General features: G+C 46.6%; 1 protein-coding gene and 1 pseudogene across 28 annotated transcripts in view; both read left to right on the plus strand.

The window, feature by feature from the left end:
* LOC127365014 (collagen alpha-3(VI) chain) overlaps positions 1-27,854 on the plus strand; it is a 125,268-nt gene that overhangs the window by 27,136 nt on the left and 70,278 nt on the right. For 3 of the 28 annotated variants that reach the window (XM_051402649.1, XM_051402667.1, XM_051402668.1), the window contains 2 exons: positions 6,321-6,375; positions 8,086-8,624. The exons of 17 other annotated variants lie outside the window; for them this stretch is intronic. In XM_051402649.1, coding sequence (XP_051258609.1) covers positions 6,321-6,375; positions 8,086-8,624 — 594 coding nt within the window. Of the gene's footprint in view, positions 1-6,320; positions 6,376-8,085; positions 8,625-11,616; positions 12,047-13,217; positions 13,757-14,874; positions 15,469-16,639; positions 17,179-23,424; positions 23,480-25,133; positions 25,728-26,843; positions 27,438-27,854 lie in introns of all 28 variants that reach the window. 8 more of the 28 variants (XM_051402652.1, XM_051402669.1, XM_051402653.1 and 5 more) reach the window with 7 other exon arrangements.
* On the plus strand, positions 22,323-23,305 carry LOC127365020 (collagen alpha-3(VI) chain-like; annotated as a pseudogene).

Genomic DNA, 27,854 nt, shown 5'->3' on the forward strand with positions numbered 1-27,854 from the left:
TCCAAGAACAGCTCTCCTCTGTAATGAGCACAGTGCCAGTGAGGGCCCCATCTGTGACACCAATAGTACCTGGTAAGAAAGTGACTGATTTTTACCTTCCAAAAGCATGGTAGGATGCAACATGAACTGCATTAAAGCGTATTTTACTAAGTTGAGGTCAGCCGGTGCCACTTTGACAAAACAGGTTTGCCTGCAATTTGTTAAGTAAGGTGTAAACATGGAGGTTAGCTTTCGTCATATGACTTTCACATCGGAAACGTTTTCAACACATGAACCTAAATATGTCTGAATTTCTATGTTCCCTAGTGGAGAGAAAGGCACCAGGAAAGGATGTTGTGTTCTTGTTGGATGGATCTGATAGTACTAGAAGTGGATTCCCAGCTATGCGAGACTTTGTCCAAAGAGTAGTAGAGACACTCAGTGTGGATGACAACAAAGACCGTGTCTCAGTGGTTCAGTACAGCAGAGATCCAGCTGTCCAGTTTTATCTGAACACGTACACCACAAAAGCCGAGATCCTCGACACTGTCAGAGGTTTGAGGCACAAAGGCGGAAGGCCCCTCAACACTGGAGCAGCCCTCCAGTACCTGGGGGATAATGTCTTCACGGCCTCTGCCGGAAGCAGGCGCCCGGAAGGAGTTCCACAGGTCCTAATATTGCTAAGTGGTGGAAGGTCTTTTGACAGTGTTGATGCACCAGCCTCTGCTCTCAAACAGCTGGGTGTCTTGATCTTTGCAATTGGAACCAGGAGTGCTGATAGCAGACAACTGCAGGAGATATCAAACGATCCCAGTTATGCTCTCTCTGTGTCTGAATTCACCGACCTTCCCAGTGTCCAACAGCAACTTCAGTCCTCCGTGGAGGCTGTGGTTATTGACGCCTCCCCAGAATCACCAACAGTCACTGGTATGTTAACAAGCACAGCCTCTTGCTGGCCTGAAAGGCTACCTGACCTGTTTAACCTAGATTGAGAGAAAAGAAAAGAATTAAGTTTGATACGTGTTTAGCTCCACATGAGTATTTAAAGATAGTTGGTGGTCTGCATAGCTACTCTTTACAATTAAAGAAGTCAGTGCTAGGTTCTTTCAAAAAGAAAAACAGAAATAAATCGTCCACCACTTGATGACTAGTCCAGTAGCGCAGTCTTTGAAAAGGTGTTTATTTTTTTGTCTTCCTGTCCTTTCTCAGTTGACACTGCCAGAAAAGATATCGTGTTCCTTCTGGATGGTTCTGATTCCACAAGGTATGGCTTCCCCGCCATGCGTGAGTTTGTTGAGAGAGTTGTGGAGAAACTCAATGTGGGACAAAACAAAGACCGTGTCTCTGTGGTCCAGTACAGCAGAGATGCAGAGGTCAATTTCTATCTGAACACGTACACCACAAGAGAGGATGTTTTGGATTCGGTCAGAGGGCTGAAACACAGAGGAGGCAGACCCCTCAACACCGGGTCAGCCCTCCAATACGTCAGGGACAACGTCTTTACAAACTCCTCCGGGAGTAGACGCCTGCAAGGTGTTCCACAGATGTTGATCCTGCTAAATGGCGGAAGGTCTTTTGACAATGTAGATACCCCAGCCTCTGCTCTCAAACAGCAGGGCGTCGTTGTGATTGGCATTGGAACAAGGGGCTCTGACAAGAGTGAACTGCAGAAGATATCATATGACCCTAGTTACGCTCTATCGGTAACTGAGTTCACTGACCTCCCCAGTGTCCAAGAACAGCTCTCCTCTGTAATGAGCACAGTGCCAGTGAGGGCCCCATCTGTGACACCAATAGTACCTGGTAAGAAAGTGACTGATTTTTACCTTCCAAAAGCATGGTAGGATGCAACATGAACTGCATTAAAGCGTATTTTACTAAGTTGAGGTCAGCCGGTGCCACTTTGACAAAACAGGTTTGCCTGCAATTTGTTAAGTAAGGTGTAAACATGGAGGTTAGCTTTCGTCATATGACTTTCACATCGGAAATGTTTTCAACACATGAACCTAAATATGTCTGAATTTCTATGTTCCCTAGTGGAGAGAAAGGCACCAGGAAAGGATGTTGTGTTCTTGTTGGATGGATCTGATAGTACTAGAAGTGGATTCCCAGCTATGCGAGACTTTGTCCAAAGAGTAGTAGAGACACTCAGTGTGGATGACAACAAAGACCGTGTCTCAGTGGTTCAGTACAGCAGAGATCCAGCTGTCCAGTTTTATCTGAACACGTACACCACAAAAGCCGAGATCCTCGACACTGTCAGAGGTTTGAGGCACAAAGGCGGAAGGCCCCTCAACACTGGAGCAGCCCTCCAGTACCTGGGGGATAATGTCTTCACGGCCTCTGCCGGAAGCAGGCGCCCGGAAGGAGTTCCACAGGTCCTAATATTGCTAAGTGGTGGAAGGTCTTTTGACAGTGTTGATGCACCAGCCTCTGCTCTCAAACAGCTGGGTGTCTTGATCTTTGCAATTGGAACCAGGAGTGCTGATAGCAGACAACTGCAGGAGATATCAAACGATCCCAGTTATGCTCTCTCTGTGTCTGAATTCACCGACCTTCCCAGTGTCCAACAGCAACTTCAGTCCTCCGTGGAGGCTGTGGTTATTGACGCCTCCCCAGAATCACCAACAGTCACTGGTATGTTAACAAGCACAGCCTCTTGCTGGCCTGAAAGGCTACCTGACCTGTTTAACCTAGATTGAGAGAAAAGAAAAGAATTAAGTTTGATACGTGTTTAGCTCCACATGAGTATTTAAAGATAGTTGGTGGTCCTCATAGCTACTCTTTACAATTAAAGAAGTCAGTGCTAGGTTCTTTCAAAAAGAAAAACAGAAATAAATCGTCCACCACTTGATGACTAGTCCAGTAGCGCAGTCTTTGAAAAGGTGTTTATTTTTTTTGTCTTCCTGTCTTTTCTCAGTTGACACTGCCAAAAAAGATATCGTGTTCCTTCTGGATGGTTCTGATTCCACAAGGTATGGCTTCCCCGCCATGCGTGAGTTTGTTGAGAGAGTTGTGGAGAAACTCAATGTGGGACAAAACAAAGACCGTGTCTCTGTGGTCCAGTACAGCAGAGATGCAGAGGTCAATTTCTATCTGAACACGTACACCACAAGAGAGGATGTTTTGGATTCGGTCAGAGGGCTGAAACACAGAGGAGGCAGACCCCTCAACACCGGGGCAGCCCTCCAATACGTCAGGGACAACGTCTTTACAAACTCCTCCGGGAGTAGACGCCTGCAAGGTGTTCCACAGATGTTGATCCTGCTAAATGGCGGAAGGTCTTTTGACAATGTAGATACCCCAGCCTCTGCTCTCAAACAGCAGGGCGTCGTTGTGATTGGCATTGGAACAAGGGGCTCTGACAAGAGTGAACTGCAGAAGATATCATATGACCCTAGTTACGCTCTATCGGTAACTGAGTTCACTGACCTCCCCAGTGTCCAAGAACAGCTCTCCTCTGTAATGAGCACAGTGCCAGTGAGGGCCCCATCTGTGACACCAATAGTACCTGGTAAGAAAGTGACTGATTTTTACCTTCCAAAAGCATGGTAGGATGCAACATGAACTGCATTAAAGCGTATTTTACTAAGTTGAGGTCAGCCGGTGCCACTTTGACAAAACAGGTTTGCCTGCAATTTGTTAAGTAAGGTGTAAACATGGAGGTTAGCTTTCGTCATATGACTTTCACATCGGAAACGTTTTCAACACATGAACCTAAATATGTCTGAATTTCTATGTTCCCTAGTGGAGAGAAAGGCACCAGGAAAGGATGTTGTGTTCTTGTTGGATGGATCTGATAGTACTAGAAGTGGATTCCCAGCTATGCGAGACTTTGTCCAAAGAGTAGTAGAGACACTCAGTGTGGATGACAACAAAGACCGTGTCTCAGTGGTTCAGTACAGCAGAGATCCAGCTGTCCAGTTTTATCTGAACACGTACACCACAAAAGCCGAGATCCTCGACACTGTCAGAGGTTTGAGGCACAAAGGCGGAAGGCCCCTCAACACTGGAGCAGCCCTCCAGTACCTGGGGGATAATGTCTTCACGGCCTCTGCCGGAAGCAGGCGCCCGGAAGGAGTTCCACAGGTCCTAATATTGCTAAGTGGTGGAAGGTCTTTTGACAGTGTTGATGCACCAGCCTCTGCTCTCAAACAGCTGGGTGTCTTGATCTTTGCAATTGGAACCAGGAGTGCTGATAGCAGACAACTGCAGGAGATATCAAACGATCCCAGTTATGCTCTCTCTGTGTCTGAATTCACCGACCTTCCCAGTGTCCAACAGCAACTTCAGTCCTCCGTGGAGGCTGTGGTTATTGACGCCTCCCCAGAATCACCAACAGTCACTGGTATGTTAACAAGCACAGCCTCTTGCTGGCCTGAAAGGCTACCTGACCTGTTTAACCTAGATTGAGAGAAAAGAAAAGAATTAAGTTTGATACGTGTTTAGCTCCACATGAGTATTTAAAGATAGTTGGTGGTCTGCATAGCTACTCTTTACAATTAAAGAAGTCAGTGCTAGGTTCTTTCACAAAGAAAAACAGAAATAAATTGTCCACCACTTGATGACTAGTCCAGTAGCGCAGTCTTTGAAAAGGTGTTTATTTTTTTGTCTTCCTGTCTTTTCTCAGTTGACACTGCCAAAAAAGATATCGTGTTCCTTCTGGATGGTTCTGATTCCACAAGGTATGGCTTCCCCGCCATGCGTGAGTTTGTTGAGAGAGTTGTGGAGAAACTCAATGTGGGACAAAACAAAGACCGTGTCTCTGTGGTCCAGTACAGCAGAGATGCAGAGGTCAATTTCTATCTGAACACGTACACCACAAGAGAGGATGTTTTGGATTCGGTCAGAGGGCTGAAACACAGAGGAGGCAGACCCCTCAACACCGGGGCAGCCCTCCAATACGTCAGGGACAACGTCTTTACAAACTCCTCCGGGAGTAGACGCCTGCAAGGTGTTCCACAGATGTTGATCCTGCTAAATGGCGGAAGGTCTTTTGACAATGTAGATACCCCAGCCTCTGCTCTCAAACAGCAGGGCGTCGTTGTGATTGGCATTGGAACAAGGGGCTCTGACAAGAGTGAACTGCAGAAGATATCATATGACCCTAGTTACGCTCTATCGGTAACTGAGTTCACTGACCTCCCCAGTGTCCAAGAACAGCTCTCCTCTGTAATGAGCACAGTGCCAGTGAGGGCCCCATCTGTGACACCAATAGTACCTGGTAAGAAAGTGACTGATTTTTACCTTCCAAAAGCATGGTAGGATGCAACATGAACTGCATTAAAGCGTATTTTACTAAGTTGAGGTCAGCCGGTGCCACTTTGACAAAACAGGTTTGCCTGCAATTTGTTAAGTAAGGTGTAAACATGGAGGTTAGCTTTCGTCATATGACTTTCACATCGGAAACGTTTTCAACACATGAACCTAAATATGTCTGAATTTCTATGTTCCCTAGTGGAGAGAAAGGCACCAGGAAAGGATGTTGTGTTCTTGTTGGATGGATCTGATAGTACTAGAAGTGGATTCCCAGCTATGCGAGACTTTGTCCAAAGAGTAGTAGAGACACTCAGTGTGGATGACAACAAAGACCGTGTCTCAGTGGTTCAGTACAGCAGAGATCCAGCTGTCCAGTTTTATCTGAACACGTACACCACAAAAGCCGAGATCCTCGACACTGTCAGAGGTTTGAGGCACAAAGGCGGAAGGCCCCTCAACACTGGAGCAGCCCTCCAGTACCTGGGGGATAATGTCTTCACGGCCTCTGCCGGAAGCAGGCGCCCGGAAGGAGTTCCACAGGTCCTAATATTGCTAAGTGGTGGAAGGTCTTTTGACAGTGTTGATGCACCAGCCTCTGCTCTCAAACAGCTGGGTGTCTTGATCTTTGCAATTGGAACCAGGAGTGCTGATAGCAGACAACTGCAGGAGATATCAAACGATCCCAGTTATGCTCTCTCTGTGTCTGAATTCACCGACCTTCCCAGTGTCCAACAGCAACTTCAGTCCTCCGTGGAGGCTGTGGTTATTGACGCCTCCCCAGAATCACCAACAGTCACTGGTATGTTAACAAGCACAGCCTCTTGCTGGCCTGAAAGGCTACCTGACCTGTTTAACCTAGATTGAGAGAAAAGAAAAGAATTAAGTTTGATATGTGTTTAGCTCCACATGAGTATTTAAAGATAGTTGGTGGTCTGCATAGCTACTCTTTACAATTAAAGAAGTCAGTGCTAGGTTCTTTCAAAAAGAAAAACAGAAATAAATCGTCCACCACTTGATGACTAGTCCAGTAGCGCAGTCTTTGAAAAGGTGTTTATTTTTTTTGTCTTCCTGTCTTTTCTCAGTTGACACTGCCAAAAAAGATATCGTGTTCCTTCTGGATGGTTCTGATTCCACAAGGTATGGCTTCCCTGCCATGCGTGAGTTTGTTGAGAGAGTTGTGGAGAAACTCAATGTGGGACAAAACAAAGACCTTGTCTCTGTGGTCCAGTACAGCAGAGATGCAGAGGTCAATTTCTATCTGAACACGTACACCACAAGAGAGGATGTTTTGGATTCGGTCAGAGGGCTGAAACACAGAGGAGGCAGACCCCTCAACACCGGGGCAGCCCTCCAATACGTCAGGGACAACGTCTTTACAAACTCCTCCGGGAGTAGACGCCTGCAAGGTGTTCCACAGATGTTGATCCTGCTAAATGGCGGAAGGTCTTTTGACAATGTAGATACCCCAGCCTCTGCTCTCAAACAGCAGGGCGTCGTTGTGATTGGCATTGGAACAAGGGGCTCTGACAAGAGTGAACTGCAGAAGATATCATATGACCCTAGTTACGCTCTATCGGTAACTGAGTTCACTGACCTCCCCAGTGTCCAAGAACAGCTCTCCTCTGTAATGAGCACAGTGCCAGTGAGGGCCCCATCTGTGACACCAATAGTACCTGGTAAGAAAGTGACTGATTTTTACCTTCCAAAAGCATGGTAGGATGCAACATGAACTGCATTAAAGCGTATTTTACTAAGTTGAGGTCAGCCGGTGCCACTTTGACAAAACAGGTTTGCCTGCAATTTGTTAAGTAAGGTGTAAACATGGAGGTTAGCTTTCGTCATATGACTTTCACATCGGAAACGTTTTCAACACATGAACCTAAATATGTCTGAATTTCTATGTTCCCTAGTGGAGAGAAAGGCACCAGGAAAGGATGTTGTGTTCTTGTTGGATGGATCTGATAGTACTAGAAGTGGATTCCCAGCTATGCGAGACTTTGTCCAAAGAGTAGTAGAGACACTCAGTGTGGATGACAACAAAGACCGTGTCTCAGTGGTTCAGTACAGCAGAGATCCAGCTGTCCAGTTTTATCTGAACACGTACACCACAAAAGCCGAGATCCTCGACACTGTCAGAGGTTTGAGGCACAAAGGCGGAAGGCCCCTCAACACTGGAGCAGCCCTCCAGTACCTGGGGGATAATGTCTTCACGGCCTCTGCCGGAAGCAGGCGCCCGGAAGGAGTTCCACAGGTCCTAATATTGCTAAGTGGTGGAAGGTCTTTTGACAGTGTTGATGCACCAGCCTCTGCTCTCAAACAGCTGGGTGTCTTGATCTTTGCAATTGGAACCAGGAGTGCTGATAGCAGACAACTGCAGGAGATATCAAACGATCCCAGTTATGCTCTCTCTGTGTCTGAATTCACCGACCTTCCCAGTGTCCAACAGCAACTTCAGTCCTCCGTGGAGGCTGTGGTTATTGACGCCTCCCCAGAATCACCAACAGTCACTGGTATGTTAACAAGCACAGCCTCTTGCTGGCCTGAAAGGCTACCTGACCTGTTTAACCTAGATTGAGAGAAAAGAAAAGAATTAAGTTTGATACGTGTTTAGCTCCACATGAGTATTTAAAGATAGTTGGTGGTCTGCATAGCTACTCTTTACAATTAAAGAAGTCAGTGCTAGGTTCTTTCAAAAAGAAAAACAGAAATAAATCGTCCACCACTTGATGACTAGTCCAGTAGCGCAGTCTTTGAAAAGGTGTTTATTTTTTTGTCTTCCTGTCCTTTCTCAGTTGACACTGCCAGAAAAGATATCGTGTTCCTTCTGGATGGTTCTGATTCCACAAGGTATGGCTTCCCCGCCATGCGTGAGTTTGTTGAGAGAGTTGTGGAGAAACTCAATGTGGGACAAAACAAAGACCGTGTCTCTGTGGTCCAGTACAGCAGAGATGCAGAGGTCAATTTCTATCTGAACACGTACACCACAAGAGAGGATGTTTTGGATTCGGTCAGAGGGCTGAAACACAGAGGAGGCAGACCCCTCAACACCGGGTCAGCCCTCCAATACGTCAGGGACAACGTCTTTACAAACTCCTCCGGGAGTAGACGCCTGCAAGGTGTTCCACAGATGTTGATCCTGCTAAATGGCGGAAGGTCTTTTGACAATGTAGATACCCCAGCCTCTGCTCTCAAACAGCAGGGCGTCGTTGTGATTGGCATTGGAACAAGGGGCTCTGACAAGAGTGAACTGCAGAAGATATCATATGACCCTAGTTACGCTCTATCGGTAACTGAGTTCACTGACCTCCCCAGTGTCCAAGAACAGCTCTCCTCTGTAATGAGCACAGTGCCAGTGAGGGCCCCATCTGTGACACCAATAGTACCTGGTAAGAAAGTGACTGATTTTTACCTTCCAAAAGCATGGTAGGATGCAACATGAACTGCATTAAAGCGTATTTTACTAAGTTGAGGTCAGCCGGTGCCACTTTGACAAAACAGGTTTGCCTGCAATTTGTTAAGTAAGGTGTAAACATGGAGGTTAGCTTTCGTCATATGACTTTCACATCGGAAACGTTTTCAACACATGAACCTAAATATGTCTGAATTTCTATGTTCCCTAGTGGAGAGAAAGGCACCAGGAAAGGATGTTGTGTTCTTGTTGGATGGATCTGATAGTACTAGAAGTGGATTCCCAGCTATGCGAGACTTTGTCCAAAGAGTAGTAGAGACACTCAGTGTGGATGACAACAAAGACCGTGTCTCAGTGGTTCAGTACAGCAGAGATCCAGCTGTCCAGTTTTATCTGAACACGTACACCACAAAAGCCGAGATCCTCGACACTGTCAGAGGTTTGAGGCACAAAGGCGGAAGGCCCCTCAACACTGGAGCAGCCCTCCAGTACCTGGGGGATAATGTCTTCACGGCCTCTGCCGGAAGCAGGCGCCCGGAAGGAGTTCCACAGGTCCTAATATTGCTAAGTGGTGGAAGGTCTTTTGACAGTGTTGATGCACCAGCCTCTGCTCTCAAACAGCTGGGTGTCTTGATCTTTGCAATTGGAACCAGGAGTGCTGATAGCAGACAACTGCAGGAGATATCAAACGATCCCAGTTATGCTCTCTCTGTGTCTGAATTCACCGACCTTCCCAGTGTCCAACAGCAACTTCAGTCCTCCGTGGAGGCTGTGGTTATTGACGCCTCCCCAGAATCACCAACAGTCACTGGTATGTTAACAAGCACAGCCTCTTGCTGGCCTGAAAGGCTACCTGACCTGTTTAACCTAGATTGAGAGAAAAGAAAAGAATTAAGTTTGATACGTGTTTAGCTCCACATGAGTATTTAAAGATAGTTGGTGGTCCTCATAGCTACTCTTTACAATTAAAGAAGTCAGTGCTAGGTTCTTTCAAAAAGAAAAACAGAAATAAATCGTCCACCACTTGATGACTAGTCCAGTAGCGCAGTCTTTGAAAAGGTGTTTATTTTTTTTGTCTTCCTGTCTTTTCTCAGTTGACACTGCCAAAAAAGATATCGTGTTCCTTCTGGATGGTTCTGATTCCACAAGGTATGGCTTCCCCGCCATGCGTGAGTTTGTTGAGAGAGTTGTGGAGAAACTCAATGTGGGACAAAACAAAGACCGTGTCTCTGTGGTCCAGTACAGCAGAGATGCAGAGGTCAATTTCTATCTGAACACGTACACCACAAGAGAGGATGTTTTGGATTCGGTCAGAGGGCTGAAACACAGAGGAGGCAGACCCCTCAACACCGGGGCAGCCCTCCAATACGTCAGGGACAACGTCTTTACAAACTCCTCCGGGAGTAGACGCCTGCAAGGTGTTCCACAGATGTTGATCCTGCTAAATGGCGGAAGGTCTTTTGACAATGTAGATACCCCAGCCTCTGCTCTCAAACAGCAGGGCGTCGTTGTGATTGGCATTGGAACAAGGGGCTCTGACAAGAGTGAACTGCAGAAGATATCATATGACCCTAGTTACGCTCTATCGGTAACTGAGTTCACTGACCTCCCCAGTGTCCAAGAACAGCTCTCCTCTGTAATGAGCACAGTGCCAGTGAGGGCCCCATCTGTGACACCAATAGTACCTGGTAAGAAAGTGACTGATTTTTACCTTCCAAAAGCATGGTAGGATGCAACATGAACTGCATTAAAGCGTATTTTACTAAGTTGAGGTCAGCCGGTGCCACTTTGACAAAACAGGTTTGCCTGCAATTTGTTAAGTAAGGTGTAAACATGGAGGTTAGCTTTCGTCATATGACTTTCACATCGGAAACGTTTTCAACACATGAACCTAAATATGTCTGAATTTCTATGTTCCCTAGTGGAGAGAAAGGCACCAGGAAAGGATGTTGTGTTCTTGTTAGATGGATCTGATAGTACTAGAAGTGGATTCCCAGCTATGCGAGACTTTGTCCAAAGAGTAGTAGAGACACTCAGTGTGGATGACAACAAAGACCGTGTCTCAGTGGTTCAGTACAGCAGAGATCCAGCTGTCCAGTTTTATCTGAACACGTACACCACAAAAGCCGAGATCCTCGACACTGTCAGAGGTTTGAGGCACAAAGGCGGAAGGCCCCTCAACACTGGAGCAGCCCTCCAGTACCTGGGGGATAATGTCTTCACGGCCTCTGCCGGAAGCAGGCGCCCGGAAGGAGTTCCACAGGTCCTAATATTGCTAAGTGGTGGAAGGTCTTTTGACAGTGTTGATGCACCAGCCTCTGCTCTCAAACAGCTGGGTGTCTTGATCTTTGCAATTGGAACCAGGAGTGCTGATAGCAGACAACTGCAGGAGATATCAAACGATCCCAGTTATGCTCTCTCTGTGTCTGAATTCACCGACCTTCCCAGTGTCCAACAGCAACTTCAGTCCTCCGTGGAGGCTGTGGTTATTGACGCCTCCCCAGAATCACCAACAGTCACTGGTATGTTAACAAGCACAGCCTCTTGCTGGCCTGAAAGGCTACCTGACCTGTTTAACCTAGATTGAGAGAAAAGAAAAGAATTAAGTTTGATACGTGTTTAGCTCCACATGAGTATTTAAAGATAGTTGGTGGTCTGCATAGCTACTCTTTACAATTAAAGAAGTCAGTGCTAGGTTCTTTCAAAAAGAAAAACAGAAATAAATCGTCCACCACTTGATGACTAGTCCAGTAGCGCAGTCTTTGAAAAGGTGTTTATTTTTTTTGTCTTCCTGTCTTTTCTCAGTTGACACTGCCAAAAAAGATATCGTGTTCCTTCTGGATGGTTCTGATTCCACAAGGTATGGCTTCCCCGCCATGCGTGAGTTTGTTGAGAGAGTTGTGGAGAAACTCAATGTGGGACAAAACAAAGACCTTGTCTCTGTGGTCCAGTACAGCAGAGATGCAGAGGTCAATTTCTATCTGAACACGTACACCACAAGAGAGGATGTTTTGGATTCGGTCAGAGGGCTGAAACACAGAGGAGGCAGACCCCTCAACACCGGGGCAGCCCTCCAATACGTCAGGGACAACGTCTTTACAAACTCCTCCGGGAGTAGACGCCTGCAAGGTGTTCCACAGATGTTGATCCTGCTAAATGGCGGAAGGTCTTTTGACAATGTAGATACCCCAGCCTCTGCTCTCAAACAGCAGGGCGTCGTTGTGATTGGCATTGGAACAAGGGGCTCTGACAAGAGTGAACTGCAGAAGATATCATATGACCCTAGTTACGCTCTATCGGTAACTGAGTTCACTGACCTCCCCAGTGTCCAAGAACAGCTCTCCTCTGTAATGAGCACAGTGCCAGTGAGGGCCCCATCTGTGACACCAATAGTACCTGGTAAGAAAGTGACTGATTTTTACCTTCCAAAAGCATGGTAGGATGCAACATGAACTGCATTAAAGCGTATTTTACTAAGTTGAGGTCAGCCGGTGCCACTTTGACAAAACAGGTTTGCCTGCAATTTGTTAAGTAAGGTGTAAACATGGAGGTTAGCTTTCGTCATATGACTTTCACATCGGAAACGTTTTCAACACATGAACCTAAATATGTCTGAATTTCTATGTTCCCTAGTGGAGAGAAAGGCACCAGGAAAGGATGTTGTGTTCTTGTTGGATGGATCTGATAGTACTAGAAGTGGATTCCCAGCTATGCGAGACTTTGTCCAAAGAGTAGTAGAGACACTCAGTGTGGATGACAACAAAGACCGTGTCTCAGTGGTTCAGTACAGCAGAGATCCAGCTGTCCAGTTTTATCTGAACACGTACACCACAAAAGCCGAGATCCTCGACACTGTCAGAGGTTTGAGGCACAAAGGCGGAAGGCCCCTCAACACTGGAGCAGCCCTCCAGTACCTGGGGGATAATGTCTTCACGGCCTCTGCCGGAAGCAGGCGCCCGGAAGGAGTTCCACAGGTCCTAATATTGCTAAGTGGTGGAAGGTCTTTTGACAGTGTTGATGCACCAGCCTCTGCTCTCAAACAGCTGGGTGTCTTGATCTTTGCAATTGGAACCAGGAGTGCTGATAGCAGACAACTGCAGGAGATATCAAACGATCCCAGTTATGCTCTCTCTGTGTCTGAATTCACCGACCTTCCCAGTGTCCAACAGCAACTTCAGTCCTCCGTGGAGGCTGTGGTTATTGACGCCTCCCCAGAATCACCAACAGTCACTGGTATGTTAACAAGCACAGCCTCTTGCTGGCCTGAAAGGCTACCTGACCTGTTTAACCTAGATTGAGAGAAAAGAAAAGAATTAAGTTTGATACGTGTTTAGCTCCACATGAGTATTTAAAGATAGTTGGTGGTCTGCATAGCTACTCTTTACAATTAAAGAAGTCAGTGCTAGGTTCTTTCACAAAGAAAAACAGAAATAAATCGTCCACCACTTGATGACTAGTCCAGTAGCGCAGTCTTTGAAAAGGTGTTTATTTTTTTTGTCTTCCTGTCTTTTCTCAGTTGACACTGCCAAAAAGATATCGTGTTCCTTCTGGATGGTTCTGATTCCACAAGGTATGGCTTCCCCGCCATGCGTGAGTTTGTTGAGAGAGTTGTGGAGAAACTCAATGTGGGACAAAACAAAGACCGTGTCTCTGTGGTCCAGTACAGCAGAGATGCAGAGGTCAATTTCTATCTGAACACGTACACCACAAGAGAGGATGTTTTGGATTCGGTCAGAGGGCTGAAACACAGAGGAGGCAGACCCCTCAACACCGGGGCAGCCCTCCAATACGTCAGGGACAACGTCTTTACAAACTCCTCCGGGAGTAGACGCCTGCAAGGTGTTCCACAGATGTTGATCCTGCTAAATGGCGGAAGGTCTTTTGACAATGTAGATACCCCAGCCTCTGCTCTCAAACAGCAGGGCGTCGTTGTGATTGGCATTGGAACAAGGGGCTCTGACAAGAGTGAACTGCAGAAGATATCATATGACCCTAGTTACGCTCTATCGGTAACTGAGTTCACTGACCTCCCCAGTGTCCAAGAACAGCTCTCCTCTGTAATGAGCACAGTGCCAGTGAGGGCCCCATCTGTGACACCAATAGTACCTGGTAAGAAAGTGACTGATTTTTACCTTCCAAAAGCATGGTAGGATGCAACATGAACTGCATTAAAGCGTATTTTACTAAGTTGAGGTCAGCCGGTGCCACTTTGACAAAACAGGTTTGCCTGCAATTTGTTAAGTAAGGTGTAAACATGGAGGTTAGCTTTCGTCATATGACTTTCACATCGGAAACGTTTTCAACACATGAACCTAAATATGTCTGAATTTCTATGTTCCCTAGTGGAGAGAAAGGCACCAGGAAAGGATGTTGTGTTCTTGTTGGATGGATCTGATAGTACTAGAAGTGGATTCCCAGCTATGCGAGACTTTGTCCAAAGAGTAGTAGAGACACTCAGTGTGGATGACAACAAAGACCGTGTCTCAGTGGTTCAGTACAGCAGAGATCCAGCTGTCCAGTTTTATCTGAACACGTACACCACAAAAGCCGAGATCCTCGACACTGTCAGAGGTTTGAGGCACAAAGGCGGAAGGCCCCTCAACACTGGAGCAGCCCTCCAGTACCTGGGGGATAATGTCTTCACGGCCTCTGCCGGAAGCAGGCGCCCGGAAGGAGTTCCACAGGTCCTAATATTGCTAAGTGGTGGAAGGTCTTTTGACAGTGTTGATGCACCAGCCTCTGCTCTCAAACAGCTGGGTGTCTTGATCTTTGCAATTGGAACCAGGAGTGCTGATAGCAGACAACTGCAGGAGATATCAAACGATCCCAGTTATGCTCTCTCTGTGTCTGAATTCACCGACCTTCCCAGTGTCCAACAGCAACTTCAGTCCTCCGTGGAGGCTGTGGTTATTGACGCCTCCCCAGAATCACCAACAGTCACTGGTATGTTAACAAGCACAGCCTCTTGCTGTTCTGAAAGGCTACCTGACCTGTTTAACCTAGATTGAGAGAAAAGAAAAGAATTAAGTTTGATACGTGTTTAGCTCCACATGAGTATTTAAAGATAGTTGGTGGTCTGCATAGCTACTCTTTACAATTAAAGAAGTCAGTGCTAGGTTCTTTCAAAAAGAAAAACAGAAATAAATCGTCCACCACTTGATGACTAGTCCAGTAGCGCAGTCTTTGAAAAGGTGTTTATTTTTTTTTGTCTTCCTGTCTTTTCTCAGTTGACACTGCCAAAAAAGATATCGTGTTCCTTCTGGATGGTTCTGATTCCACAAGGTATGGCTTCCCCGCCATGCGTGAGTTTGTTGAGAGAGTTGTGGAGAAACTCAATGTGGGACAAAACAAAGACCGTGTCTCTGTGGTCCAGTACAGCAGAGATGCAGAGGTCAATTTCTATCTGAACACGTACACCACAAGAGAGGATGTTTTGGATTCGGTCAGAGGGCTGAAACACAGAGGAGGCAGACCCCTCAACACCGGGGCAGCCCTCCAATACGTCAGGGACAACGTCTTTACAAACTCCTCCGGGAGTAGACGCCTGCAAGGTGTTCCACAGATGTTGATCCTGCTAAATGGCGGAAGGTCTTTTGACAATGTAGATACCCCAGCCTCTGCTCTCAAACAGCAGGGCGTCGTTGTGATTGGCATTGGAACAAGGGGCTCTGACAAGAGTGAACTGCAGAAGATATCATATGACCCTAGTTACGCTCTATCGGTAACTGAGTTCACTGACCTCCCCAGTGTCCAAGAACAGCTCTCCTCTGTAATGAGCACAGTGCCAGTGAGGGCCCCATCTGTGACACCAATAGTACCTGGTAAGAAAGTGACTGATTTTTACCTTCCAAAAGCATGGTAGGATGCAACATGAACTGCATTAAAGCGTATTTTACTAAGTTGAGGTCAGCCGGTGCCACTTTGACAAAACAGGTTTGCCTGCAATTTGTTAAGTAAGGTGTAAACATGGAGGTTAGCTTTCGTCATATGACTTTCACATCGGAAACGTTTTCAACACATGAACCTAAATATGTCTGAATTTCTATGTTCCCTAGTGGAGAGAAAGGCACCAGGAAAGGATGTTGTGTTCTTGTTGGATGGATCTGATAGTACTAGAAGTGGATTCCCAGCTATGCGAGACTTTGTCCAAAGAGTAGTAGAGACACTCAGTGTGGATGACAACAAAGACCGTGTCTCAGTGGTTCAGTACAGCAGAGATCCAGCTGTCCAGTTTTATCTGAACACGTACACCACAAAAGCCGAGATCCTCGACACTGTCAGAGGTTTGAGGCACAAAGGGGGAAGGCCCCTCAACACTGGAGCAGCCCTCCAGTACCTGGGGGATAATGTCTTCACGGCCTCTGCCGGAAGCAGGCGCCCGGAAGGAGTTCCACAGGTCCTAATATTGCTAAGTGGTGGAAGGTCTTTTGACAGTGTTGATGCACCAGCCTCTGCTCTCAAACAGCTGGGTGTCTTGATCTTTGCAATTGGAACCAGGAGTGCTGATAGCAGACAACTGCAGGAGATATCAAACGATCCCAGTTATGCTCTCTCTGTGTCTGAATTCACCGACCTTCCCAGTGTCCAACAGCAACTTCAGTCCTCCGTGGAGGCTGTGGTTATTGACGCCTCCCCAGAATCACCAACAGTCACTGGTATGTTAACAAGCACAGCCTCTTGCTGGCCTGAAAGGCTACCTGACCTGTTTAACCTAGATTGAGAGAAAAGAAAAGAATTAAGTTTGATACGTGTTTAGCTCCACATGAGTATTTAAAGATAGTTGGTGGTCTGCATAGCTACTCTTTACAATTAAAGAAGTCAGTGCTAGGTTCTTTCAAAAAGAAAAACAGAAATAAATCGTCCACCACTTGATGACTAGTCCAGTAGCGCAGTCTTTGAAAAGGTGTTTATTTTTTTTGTCTTCCTGTCCTTTCTCAGTTGACACTGCCAAAAAGATATCGTGTTCCTTCTGGATGGTTCTGATTCCACAAGGTATGGCTTCCCCGCCATGCGTGAGTTTGTTGAGAGAGTTGTGGAGAAACTCAATGTGGGACAAAACAAAGACCGTGTCTCTGTGGTCCAGTACAGCAGAGATGCAGAGGTCAATTTCTATCTGAACACGTACACCACAAGAGAGGATGTTTTGGATTCGGTCAGAGGGCTGAAACACAGAGGAGGCAGACCCCTCAACACCGGGGCAGCCCTCCAATACGTCAGGGACAACGTCTTTACAAACTCCTCCGGGAGTAGACGCCTGCAAGGTGTTCCACAGATGTTGATCCTGCTAAATGGCGGAAGGTCTTTTGACAATGTAGATACCCCAGCCTCTGCTCTCAAACAGCAGGGCGTCGTTGTGATTGGCATTGGAACAAGGGGCTCTGACAAGAGTGAACTGCAGAAGATATCATATGACCCTAGTTACGCTCTATCGGTAACTGAGTTCACTGACCTCCCCAGTGTCCAAGAACAGCTCTCCTCTGTAATGAGCACAGTGCCAGTGAGGGCCCCATCTGTGACACCAATAGTACCTGGTAAGAAAGTGACTGATTTTTACCTTCCAAAAGCATGGTAGGATGCAACATGAACTGCATTAAAGCGTATTTTACTAAGTTGAGGTCAGCCGGTGCCACTTTGACAAAACAGGTTTGCCTGCAATTTGTTAAGTAAGGTGTAAACATGGAGGTTAGCTTTCGTCATATGACTTTCACATCGGAAACGTTTTCAACACATGAACCTAAATATGTCTGAATTTCTATGTTCCCTAGTGGAGAGAAAGGCACCAGGAAAGGATGTTGTGTTCTTGTTGGATGGATCTGATAGTACTAGAAGTGGATTCCCAGCTATGCGAGACTTTGTCCAAAGAGTAGTAGAGACACTCAGTGTGGATGACAACAAAGACCGTGTCTCAGTGGTTCAGTACAGCAGAGATCCAGCTGTCCAGTTTTATCTGAACACGTACACCACAAAAGCCGAGATCCTCGACACTGTCAGAGGTTTGAGGCACAAAGGCGGAAGGCCCCTCAACACTGGAGCAGCCCTCCAGTACCTGGGGGATAATGTCTTCACGGCCTCTGCCGGAAGCAGGCGCCCGGAAGGAGTTCCACAGGTCCTAATATTGCTAAGTGGTGGAAGGTCTTTTGACAGTGTTGATGCACCAGCCTCTGCTCTCAAACAGCTGGGTGTCTTGATCTTTGCAATTGGAACCAGGAGTGCTGATAGCAGACAACTGCAGGAGATATCAAACGATCCCAGTTATGCTCTCTCTGTGTCTGAATTCACCGACCTTCCCAGTGTCCAACAGCAACTTCAGTCCTCCGTGGAGGCTGTGGTTATTGACGCCTCCCCAGAATCACCAACAGTCACTGGTATGTTAACAAGCACAGCCTCTTGCTGGCCTGAAAGGCTACCTGACCTGTTTAACCTAGATTGAGAGAAAAGAAAAGAATTAAGTTTGATACGTGTTTAGCTCCACATGAGTATTTAAAGATAGTTGGTGGTCTGCATAGCTACTCTTTACAATTAAAGAAGTCAGTGCTAGGTTCTTTCACAAAGAAAAACAGAAATAAATCGTCCACCACTTGATGACTAGTCCAGTAGCGCAGTCTTTGAAAAGGTGTTTATTTTTTTTGTCTTCCTGTCTTTTCTCAGTTGACACTGCCAAAAAAGATATCGTGTTCCTTCTGGATGGTTCTGATTCCACAAGGTATGGCTTCCCCGCCATGCGTGAGTTTGTTGAGAGAGTTGTGGAGAAACTCAATGTGGGACAAAACAAAGACCGTGTCTCTGTGGTCCAGTACAGCAGAGATGCAGAGGTCAATTTCTATCTGAACACGTACACCACAAGAGAGGATGTTTTGGATTCGGTCAGAGGGCTGAAACACAGAGGAGGCAGACCCCTCAACACCGGGGCAGCCCTCCAATACGTCAGGGACAACGTCTTTACAAACTCCTCCGGGAGTAGACGCCTGCAAGGTGTTCCACAGATGTTGATCCTGCTAAATGGCGGAAGGTCTTTTGACAATGTAGATACCCCAGCCTCTGCTCTCAAACAGCAGGGCGTCGTTGTGATTGGCATTGGAACAAGGGGCTCTGACAAGAGTGAACTGCAGAAGATATCATATGACCCTAGTTACGCTCTATCGGTAACTGAGTTCACTGACCTCCCCAGTGTCCAAGAACAGCTCTCCTCTGTAATGAGCACAGTGCCAGTGAGGGCCCCATCTGTGACACCAATAGTACCTGGTAAGAAAGTGACTGATTTTTACCTTCCAAAAGCATGGTAGGATGCAACATGAACTGCATTAAAGCGTATTTTACTAAGTTGAGGTCAGCCGGTGCCACTTTGACAAAACAGGTTTGCCTGCAATTTGTTAAGTAAGGTGTAAACATGGAGGTTAGCTTTCGTCATATGACTTTCACATCGGAAACGTTTTCAACACATGAACCTAAATATGTCTGAATTTCTATGTTCCCTAGTGGAGAGAAAGGCACCAGGAAAGGATGTTGTGTTCTTGTTGGATGGATCTGATAGTACTAGAAGTGGATTCCCAGCTATGCGAGACTTTGTCCAAAGAGTAGTAGAGACACTCAGTGTGGATGACAACAAAGACCGTGTCTCAGTGGTTCAGTACAGCAGAGATCCAGCTGTCCAGTTTTATCTGAACACGTACACCACAAAAGCCGAGATCCTCGACACTGTCAGAGGTTTGAGGCACAAAGGCGGAAGGCCCCTCAACACTGGAGCAGCCCTCCAGTACCTGGGGGATAATGTCTTCACGGCCTCTGCCGGAAGCAGGCGCCCGGAAGGAGTTCCACAGGTCCTAATATTGCTAAGTGGTGGAAGGTCTTTTGACAGTGTTGATGCACCAGCCTCTGCTCTCAAACAGCTGGGTGTCTTGATCTTTGCAATTGGAACCAGGAGTGCTGATAGCAGACAACTGCAGGAGATATCAAACGATCCCAGTTATGCTCTCTCTGTGTCTGAATTCACCGACCTTCCCAGTGTCCAACAGCAACTTCAGTCCTCCGTGGAGGCTGTGGTTATTGACGCCTCCCCAGAATCACCAACAGTCACTGGTATGTTAACAAGCACAGCCTCTTGCTGTTCTGAAAGGCTACCTGACCTGTTTAACCTAGATTGAGAGAAAAGAAAAGAATTAAGTTTGATACGTGTTTAGCTCCACATGAGTATTTAAAGATAGTTGGTGGTCTGCATAGCTACTCTTTACAATTAAAGAAGTCAGTGCTAGGTTCTTTCAAAAAGAAAAACAGAAATAAATCGTCCACCACTTGATGACTAGTCCAGTAGCGCAGTCTTTGAAAAGGTGTTTATTTTTTTTGTCTTCCTGTCTTTTCTCAGTTGACACTGCCAAAAAAGATATCGTGTTCCTTCTGGATGGTTCTGATTCCACAAGGTATGGCTTCCCCGCCATGCGTGAGTTTGTTGAGAGAGTTGTGGAGAAACTCAATGTGGGACAAAACAAAGACCGTGTCTCTGTGGTCCAGTACAGCAGAGATGCAGAGGTCAATTTCTATCTGAACACGTACACCACAAGAGAGGATGTTTTGGATTCGGTCAGAGGGCTGAAACACAGAGGAGGCAGACCCCTCAACACCGGGGCAGCCCTCCAATACGTCAGGGACAACGTCTTTACAAACTCCTCCGGGAGTAGACGCCTGCAAGGTGTTCCACAGATGTTGATCCTGCTAAATGGCGGAAGGTCTTTTGACAATGTAGATACCCCAGCCTCTGCTCTCAAACAGCAGGGCGTCGTTGTGATTGGCATTGGAACAAGGGGCTCTGACAAGAGTGAACTGCAGAAGATATCATATGACCCTAGTTACGCTCTATCGGTAACTGAGTTCACTGACCTCCCCAGTGTCCAAGAACAGCTCTCCTCTGTAATGAGCACAGTGCCAGTGAGGGCCCCATCTGTGACACCAATAGTACCTGGTAAGAAAGTGACTGATTTTTACCTTCCAAAAGCATGGTAGGATGCAACATGAACTGCATTAAAGCGTATTTTACTAAGTTGAGGTCAGCCGGTGCCACTTTGACAAAACAGGTTTGCCTGCAATTTGTTAAGTAAGGTGTAAACATGGAGGTTAGCTTTCGTCATATGACTTTCACATCGGAAACGTTTTCAACACATGAACCTAAATATGTCTGAATTTCTATGTTCCCTAGTGGAGAGAAAGGCACCAGGAAAGGATGTTGTGTTCTTGTTGGATGGATCTGATAGTACTAGAAGTGGATTCCCAGCTATGCGAGACTTTGTCCAAAGAGTAGTAGAGACACTCAGTGTGGATGACAACAAAGACCGTGTCTCAGTGGTTCAGTACAGCAGAGATCCAGCTGTCCAGTTTTATCTGAACACGTACACCACAAAAGCCGAGATCCTCGACACTGTCAGAGGTTTGAGGCACAAAGGGGGAAGGCCCCTCAACACTGGAGCAGCCCTCCAGTACCTGGGGGATAATGTCTTCACGGCCTCTGCCGGAAGCAGGCGCCCGGAAGGAGTTCCACAGGTCCTAATATTGCTAAGTGGTGGAAGGTCTTTTGACAGTGTTGATGCACCAGCCTCTGCTCTCAAACAGCTGGGTGTCTTGATCTTTGCAATTGGAACCAGGAGTGCTGATAGCAGACAACTGCAGGAGATATCAAACGATCCCAGTTATGCTCTCTCTGTGTCTGAATTCACCGACCTTCCCAGTGTCCAACAGCAACTTCAGTCCTCCGTGGAGGCTGTGGTTATTGACGCCTCCCCAGAATCACCAACAGTCACTGGTATGTTAACAAGCACAGCCTCTTGCTGTTCTGAAAGGCTACCTGACCTGTTTAACCTAGATTGAGAGAAAAGAAAAGAATTAAGTTTGATACGTGTTTAGCTCCACATGAGTATTTAAAGATAGTTGGTGGTCTGCATAGCTACTCTTTACAATTAAAGAAGTCAGTGCTAGGTTCTTTCAAAAAGAAAAACAGAAATAAATCGTCCACCACTTGATGACTAGTCCAGTAGCGCAGTCTTTGAAAAGGTGTTTATTTTTTTGTCTTCCTGTCTTTTCTCAGTTGACACTGCCAAAAAAGATATCGTGTTCCTTCTGGATGGTTCTGATTCCACAAGGTATGGCTTCCCCGCCATGCGTGAGTTTGTTGAGAGAGTTGTGGAGAAACTCAATGTGGGACAAAACAAAGACCGTGTCTCTGTGGTCCAGTACAGCAGAGATGCAGAGGTCAATTTCTATCTGAACACGTACACCACAAGAGAGGATGTTTTGGATTCGGTCAGAGGGCTGAAACACAGAGGAGGCAGACCCCCTCAACACCGGGGCAGCCCTCCAATACGTCAGGGACAACGTCTTTACAAACTCCTCCGGGAGTAGACGCCTGCAAGGTGTTCCACAGATGTTGATCCTGCTAAATGGCGGAAGGTCTTTTGACAATGTAGATACCCCAGCCTCTGCTCTCAAACAGCAGGGCGTCGTTGTGATTGGCATTGGAACAAGGGGCTCTGACAAGAGTGAACTGCAGAAGATATCATATGACCCTAGTTACGCTCTATCGGTAACTGAGTTCACTGACCTCCCCAGTGTCCAAGAACAGCTCTCCTCTGTAATGAGCACAGTGCCAGTGAGGGCCCCATCTGTGACACCAATAGTACCTGGTAAGAAAGTGACTGATTTTTACCTTCCAAAAGCATGGTAGGATGCAACATGAACTGCATTAAAGCGTATTTTACTAAGTTGAGGTCAGCCGGTGCCACTTTGACAAAACAGGTTTGCCTGCAATTTGTTAAGTAAGGTGTAAACATGGAGGTTAGCTTTCGTCATATGACTTTCACATCGGAAACGTTTTCAACACATGAACCTAAATATGTCTGAATTTCTATGTTCCCTAGTGGAGAGAAAGGCACCAGGAAAGGATGTTGTGTTCTTGTTGGATGGATCTGATAGTACTAGAAGTGGATTCCCAGCTATGCGAGACTTTGTCCAAAGAGTAGTAGAGACACTCAGTGTGGATGACAACAAAGACCGTGTCTCAGTGGTTCAGTACAGCAGAGATCCAGCTGTCCAGTTTTATCTGAACACGTACACCACAAAAGCCGAGATCCTCGACACTGTCAGAGGTTTGAGGCACAAAGGGGAAGGCCCCTCAACACTGGAGCAGCCCTCCAGTACCTGGGGGATAATGTCTTCACGGCCTCTGCCGGAAGCAGGCGCCCGGAAGGAGTTCCACAGGTCCTAATATTGCTAAGTGGTGGAAGGTCTTTTGACAGTGTTGATGCACCAGCCTCTGCTCTCAAACAGCTGGGTGTCTTGATCTTTGCAATTGGAACCAGGAGTGCTGATAGCAGACAACTGCAGGAGATATCAAACGATCCCAGTTATGCTCTCTCTGTGTCTGAATTCACCGACCTTCCCAGTGTCCAACAGCAACTTCAGTCCTCCGTGGAGGCTGTGGTTATTGACGCCTCCCCAGAATCACCAACAGTCACTGGTATGTTAACAAGCACAGCCTCTTGCTGGCCTGAAAGGCTACCTGACCTGTTTAACCTAGATTGAGAGAAAAGAAAAGAATTAAGTTTGATACGTGTTTAGCTCCACATGAGTATTTAAAGATAGTTGGTGGTCTGCATAGCTACTCTTTACAATTAAAGAAGTCAGTGCTAGGTTCTTTCAAAAAAAAACAGAAATAAATCGTCCACCACTTGATGACTAGTCCAGTAGCGCAGTCTTTGAAAAGGTGTTTATTTTTTTGTCTTCCTGTCCTTTCTCAGTTGACACTGCCAAAAAAGATATCGTGTTCCTTCTGGATGGTTCTGATTCCACAAGGTATGGCTTCCCGCCATGCGTGAGTTTGTTGAGAGAGTTGTGGAGAAACTCAATGTGGGACAAAACAAAGACCGTGTCTCTGTGGTCCAGTACAGCAGAGATGCAGAGGTCAATTTCTATCTGAACACGTACACCACAAGAGAGGATGTTTTGGATTCGGTCAGAGGGCTGAAACACAGAGGAGGCAGACCCCTCAACACCGGGGCAGCCCTCCAATACGTCAGGGACAACGTCTTTACAAACTCCTCCGGGAGTAGACGCCTGCAAGGTGTTCCACAGATGTTGATCCTGCTAAATGGCGGAAGGTCTTTTGACAATGTAGATACCCCAGCCTCTGCTCTCAAACAGCAGGGCGTCGTTGTGATTGGCATTGGAACAAGGGGCTCTGACAAGAGTGAACTGCAGAAGATATCATATGACCCTAGTTACGCTCTATCGGTAACTGAGTTCACTGACCTCCCCAGTGTCCAAGAACAGCTCTCCTCTGTAATGAGCACAGTGCCAGTGAGGGCCCCATCTGTGACACCAATAGTACCTGGTAAGAAAGTGACTGATTTTTACCTTCCAAAAGCATGGTAGGATGCAACATGAACTGCATTAAAGCGTATTTTACTAAGTTGAGGTCAGCCGGTGCCACTTTGACAAAACAGGTTTGCCTGCAATTTGTTAAGTAAGGTGTAAACATGGAGGTTAGCTTTCGTCATATGACTTTCACATCGGAAACGTTTTCAACACATGAACCTAAATATGTCTGAATTTCTATGTTCCCTAGTGGAGAGAAAGGCACCAGGAAAGGATGTTGTGTTCTTGTTGGATGGATCTGATAGTACTAGAAGTGGATTCCCAGCTATGCGAGACTTTGTCCAAAGAGTAGTAGAGACACTCAGTGTGGATGACAACAAAGACCGTGTCTCAGTGGTTCAGTACAGCAGAGATCCAGCTGTCCAGTTTTATCTGAACACGTACACCACAAAAGCCGAGATCCTCGACACTGTCAGAGGTTTGAGGCACAAAGGCGGAAGGCCCCTCAACACTGGAGCAGCCCTCCAGTACCTGGGGGATAATGTCTTCACGGCCTCTGCCGGAAGCAGGCGCCCGGAAGGAGTTCCACAGGTCCTAATATTGCTAAGTGGTGGAAGGTCTTTTGACAGTGTTGATGCACCAGCCTCTGCTCTCAAACAGCTGGGTGTCTTGATCTTTGCAATTGGAACCAGGAGTGCTGATAGCAGACAACTGCAGGAGATATCAAACGATCCCAGTTATGCTCTCTCTGTGTCTGAATTCACCGACCTTCCCAGTGTCCAACAGCAACTTCAGTCCTCCGTGGAGGCTGTGGTTATTGACGCCTCCCCAGAATCACCAACAGTCACTGGTATGTTAACAAGCACAGCCTCTTGCTGGCCTGAAAGGCTACCTGACCTGTTTAACCTAGATTGAGAGAAAAGAAAAGAATTAAGTTTGATACGTGTTTAGCTCCACATGAGTATTTAAAGATAGTTGGTGGTCTGCATAGCTACTCTTTACAATTAAAGAAGTCAGTGCTAGGTTCTTTCACAAAGAAAAACAGAAATAAATCGTCCACCACTTGATGACTAGTCCAGTAGCGCAGTCTTTGAAAAGGTGTTTATTTTTTTGTCTTCCTGTCTTTTCTCAGTTGACACTGCCAAAAAAGATATCGTGTTCCTTCTGGATGGTTCTGATTCCACAAGGTATGGCTTCCCCGCCATGCGTGAGTTTGTTGAGAGAGTTGTGGAGAAACTCAATGTGGGACAAAACAAAGACCGTGTCTCTGTGGTCCAGTACAGCAGAGATGCAGAGGTCAATTTCTATCTGAACACGTACACCACAAGAGAGGATGTTTTGGATTCGGTCAGAGGGCTGAAACACAGAGGAGGCAGACCCCTCAACACCGGGGCAGCCCTCCAATACGTCAGGGACAACGTCTTTACAAACTCCTCCGGGAGTAGACGCCTGCAAGGTGTTCCACAGATGTTGATCCTGCTAAATGGCGGAAGGTCTTTTGACAATGTAGATACCCCAGCCTCTGCTCTCAAACAGCAGGGCGTCGTTGTGATTGGCATTGGAACAAGGGGCTCTGACAAGAGTGAACTGCAGAAGATATCATATGACCCTAGTTACGCTCTATCGGTAACTGAGTTCACTGACCTCCCCAGTGTCCAAGAACAGCTCTCCTCTGTAATGAGCACAGTGCCAGTGAGGGCCCCATCTGTGACACCAATAGTACCTGGTAAGAAAGTGACTGATTTTTACCTTCCAAAAGCATGGTAGGATGCAACATGAACTGCATTAAAGCGTATTTTACTAAGTTGAGGTCAGCCGGTGCCACTTTGACAAAACAGGTTTGCCTGCAATTTGTTAAGTAAGGTGTAAACATGGAGGTTAGCTTTCGTCATATGACTTTCACATCGGAAACGTTTTCAACACATGAACCTAAATATGTCTGAATTTCTATGTTCCCTAGTGGAGAGAAAGGCACCAGGAAAGGATGTTGTGTTCTTGTTGGATGGATCTGATAGTACTAGAAGTGGATTCCCAGCTATGCGAGACTTTGTCCAAAGAGTAGTAGAGACACTCAGTGTGGATGACAACAAAGACCGTGTCTCAGTGGTTCAGTACAGCAGAGATCCAGCTGTCCAGTTTTATCTGAACACGTACACCACAAAAGCCGAGATCCTCGACACTGTCAGAGGTTTGAGGCACAAAGGGGGAAGGCCCCTCAACACTGGAGCAGCCCTCCAGTACCTGGGGGATAATGTCTTCACGGCCTCTGCCGGAAGCAGGCGCCCGGAAGGAGTTCCACAGGTCCTAATATTGCTAAGTGGTGGAAGGTCTTTTGACAGTGTTGATGCACCAGCCTCTGCTCTCAAACAGCTGGGTGTCTTGATCTTTGCAATTGGAACCAGGAGTGCTGATAGCAGACAACTGCAGGAGATATCAAACGATCCCAGTTATGCTCTCTCTGTGTCTGAATTCACCGACCTTCCCAGTGTCCAACAGCAACTTCAGTCCTCCGTGGAGGCTGTGGTTATTGACGCCTCCCCAGAATCACCAACAGTCACTGGTATGTTAACAAGCACAGCCTCTTGCTGGCCTGAAAGGCTACCTGACCTGTTTAACCTAGATTGAGAGAAAAGAAAAGAATTAAGTTTGATACGTGTTTAGCTCCACATGAGTATTTAAAGATAGTTGGTGGTCTGCATAGCTACTCTTTACAATTAAAGAAGTCAGTGCTAGGTTCTTTCACAAAGAAAAACAGAAATAAATCGTCCACCACTTGATGACTAGTCCAGTAGCGCAGTCTTTGAAAAGGTGTTTATTTTTTTGTCTTCCTGTCTTTTCTCAGTTGACACTGCCAAAAAAGATATCGTGTTCCTTCTGGATGGTTCTGATTCCACAAGGTATGGCTTCCCCGCCATGCGTGAGTTTGTTGAGAGAGTTGTGGAGAAACTCAATGTGGGACAAAACAAAGACCGTGTCTCTGTGGTCCAGTACAGCAGAGATGCAGAGGTCAATTTCTATCTGAACACGTACACCACAAGAGAGGATGTTTTGGATTCGGTCAGAGGGCTGAAACACAGAGGAGGCAGACCCCTCAACACCGGGGCAGCCCTCCAATACGTCAGGGACAACGTCTTTACAAACTCCTCCGGGAGTAGACGCCTGCAAGGTGTTCCACAGATGTTGATCCTGCTAAATGGCGGAAGGTCTTTTGACAATGTAGATACCCCAGCCTCTGCTCTCAAACAGCAGGGCGTCGTTGTGATTGGCATTGGAACAAGGGGCTCTGACAAGAGTGAACTGCAGAAGATATCATATGACCCTAGTTACGCTCTATCGGTAACTGAGTTCACTGACCTCCCCAGTGTCCAAGAACAGCTCTCCTCTGTAATGAGCACAGTGCCAGTGAGGGCCCCATCTGTGACACCAATAGTACCTGGTAAGAAAGTGACTGATTTTTACCTTCCAAAAGCATGGTAGGATGCAACATGAACTGCATTAAAGCGTATTTTACTAAGTTGAGGTCAGCCGGTGCCACTTTGACAAAACAGGTTTGCCTGCAATTTGTTAAGTAAGGTGTAAACATGGAGGTTAGCTTTCGTCATATGACTTTCACATCGGAAACGTTTTCAACACATGAACCTAAATATGTCTGAATTTCTATGTTCCCTAGTGGAGAGAAAGGCACCAGGAAAGGATGTTGTGTTCTTGTTGGATGGATCTGATAGTACTAGAAGTGGATTCCCAGCTATGCGAGACTTTGTCCAAAGAGTAGTAGAGACACTCAGTGTGGATGACAACAAAGACCGTGTCTCAGTGGTTCAGTACAGCAGAGATCCAGCTGTCCAGTTTTATC

This window comes from Dicentrarchus labrax, unplaced genomic scaffold (genome assembly GCF_905237075.1).
Source record: "Dicentrarchus labrax unplaced genomic scaffold, dlabrax2021, whole genome shotgun sequence".
Taxonomy (NCBI): domain Eukaryota; kingdom Metazoa; phylum Chordata; class Actinopteri; family Moronidae; genus Dicentrarchus; species Dicentrarchus labrax.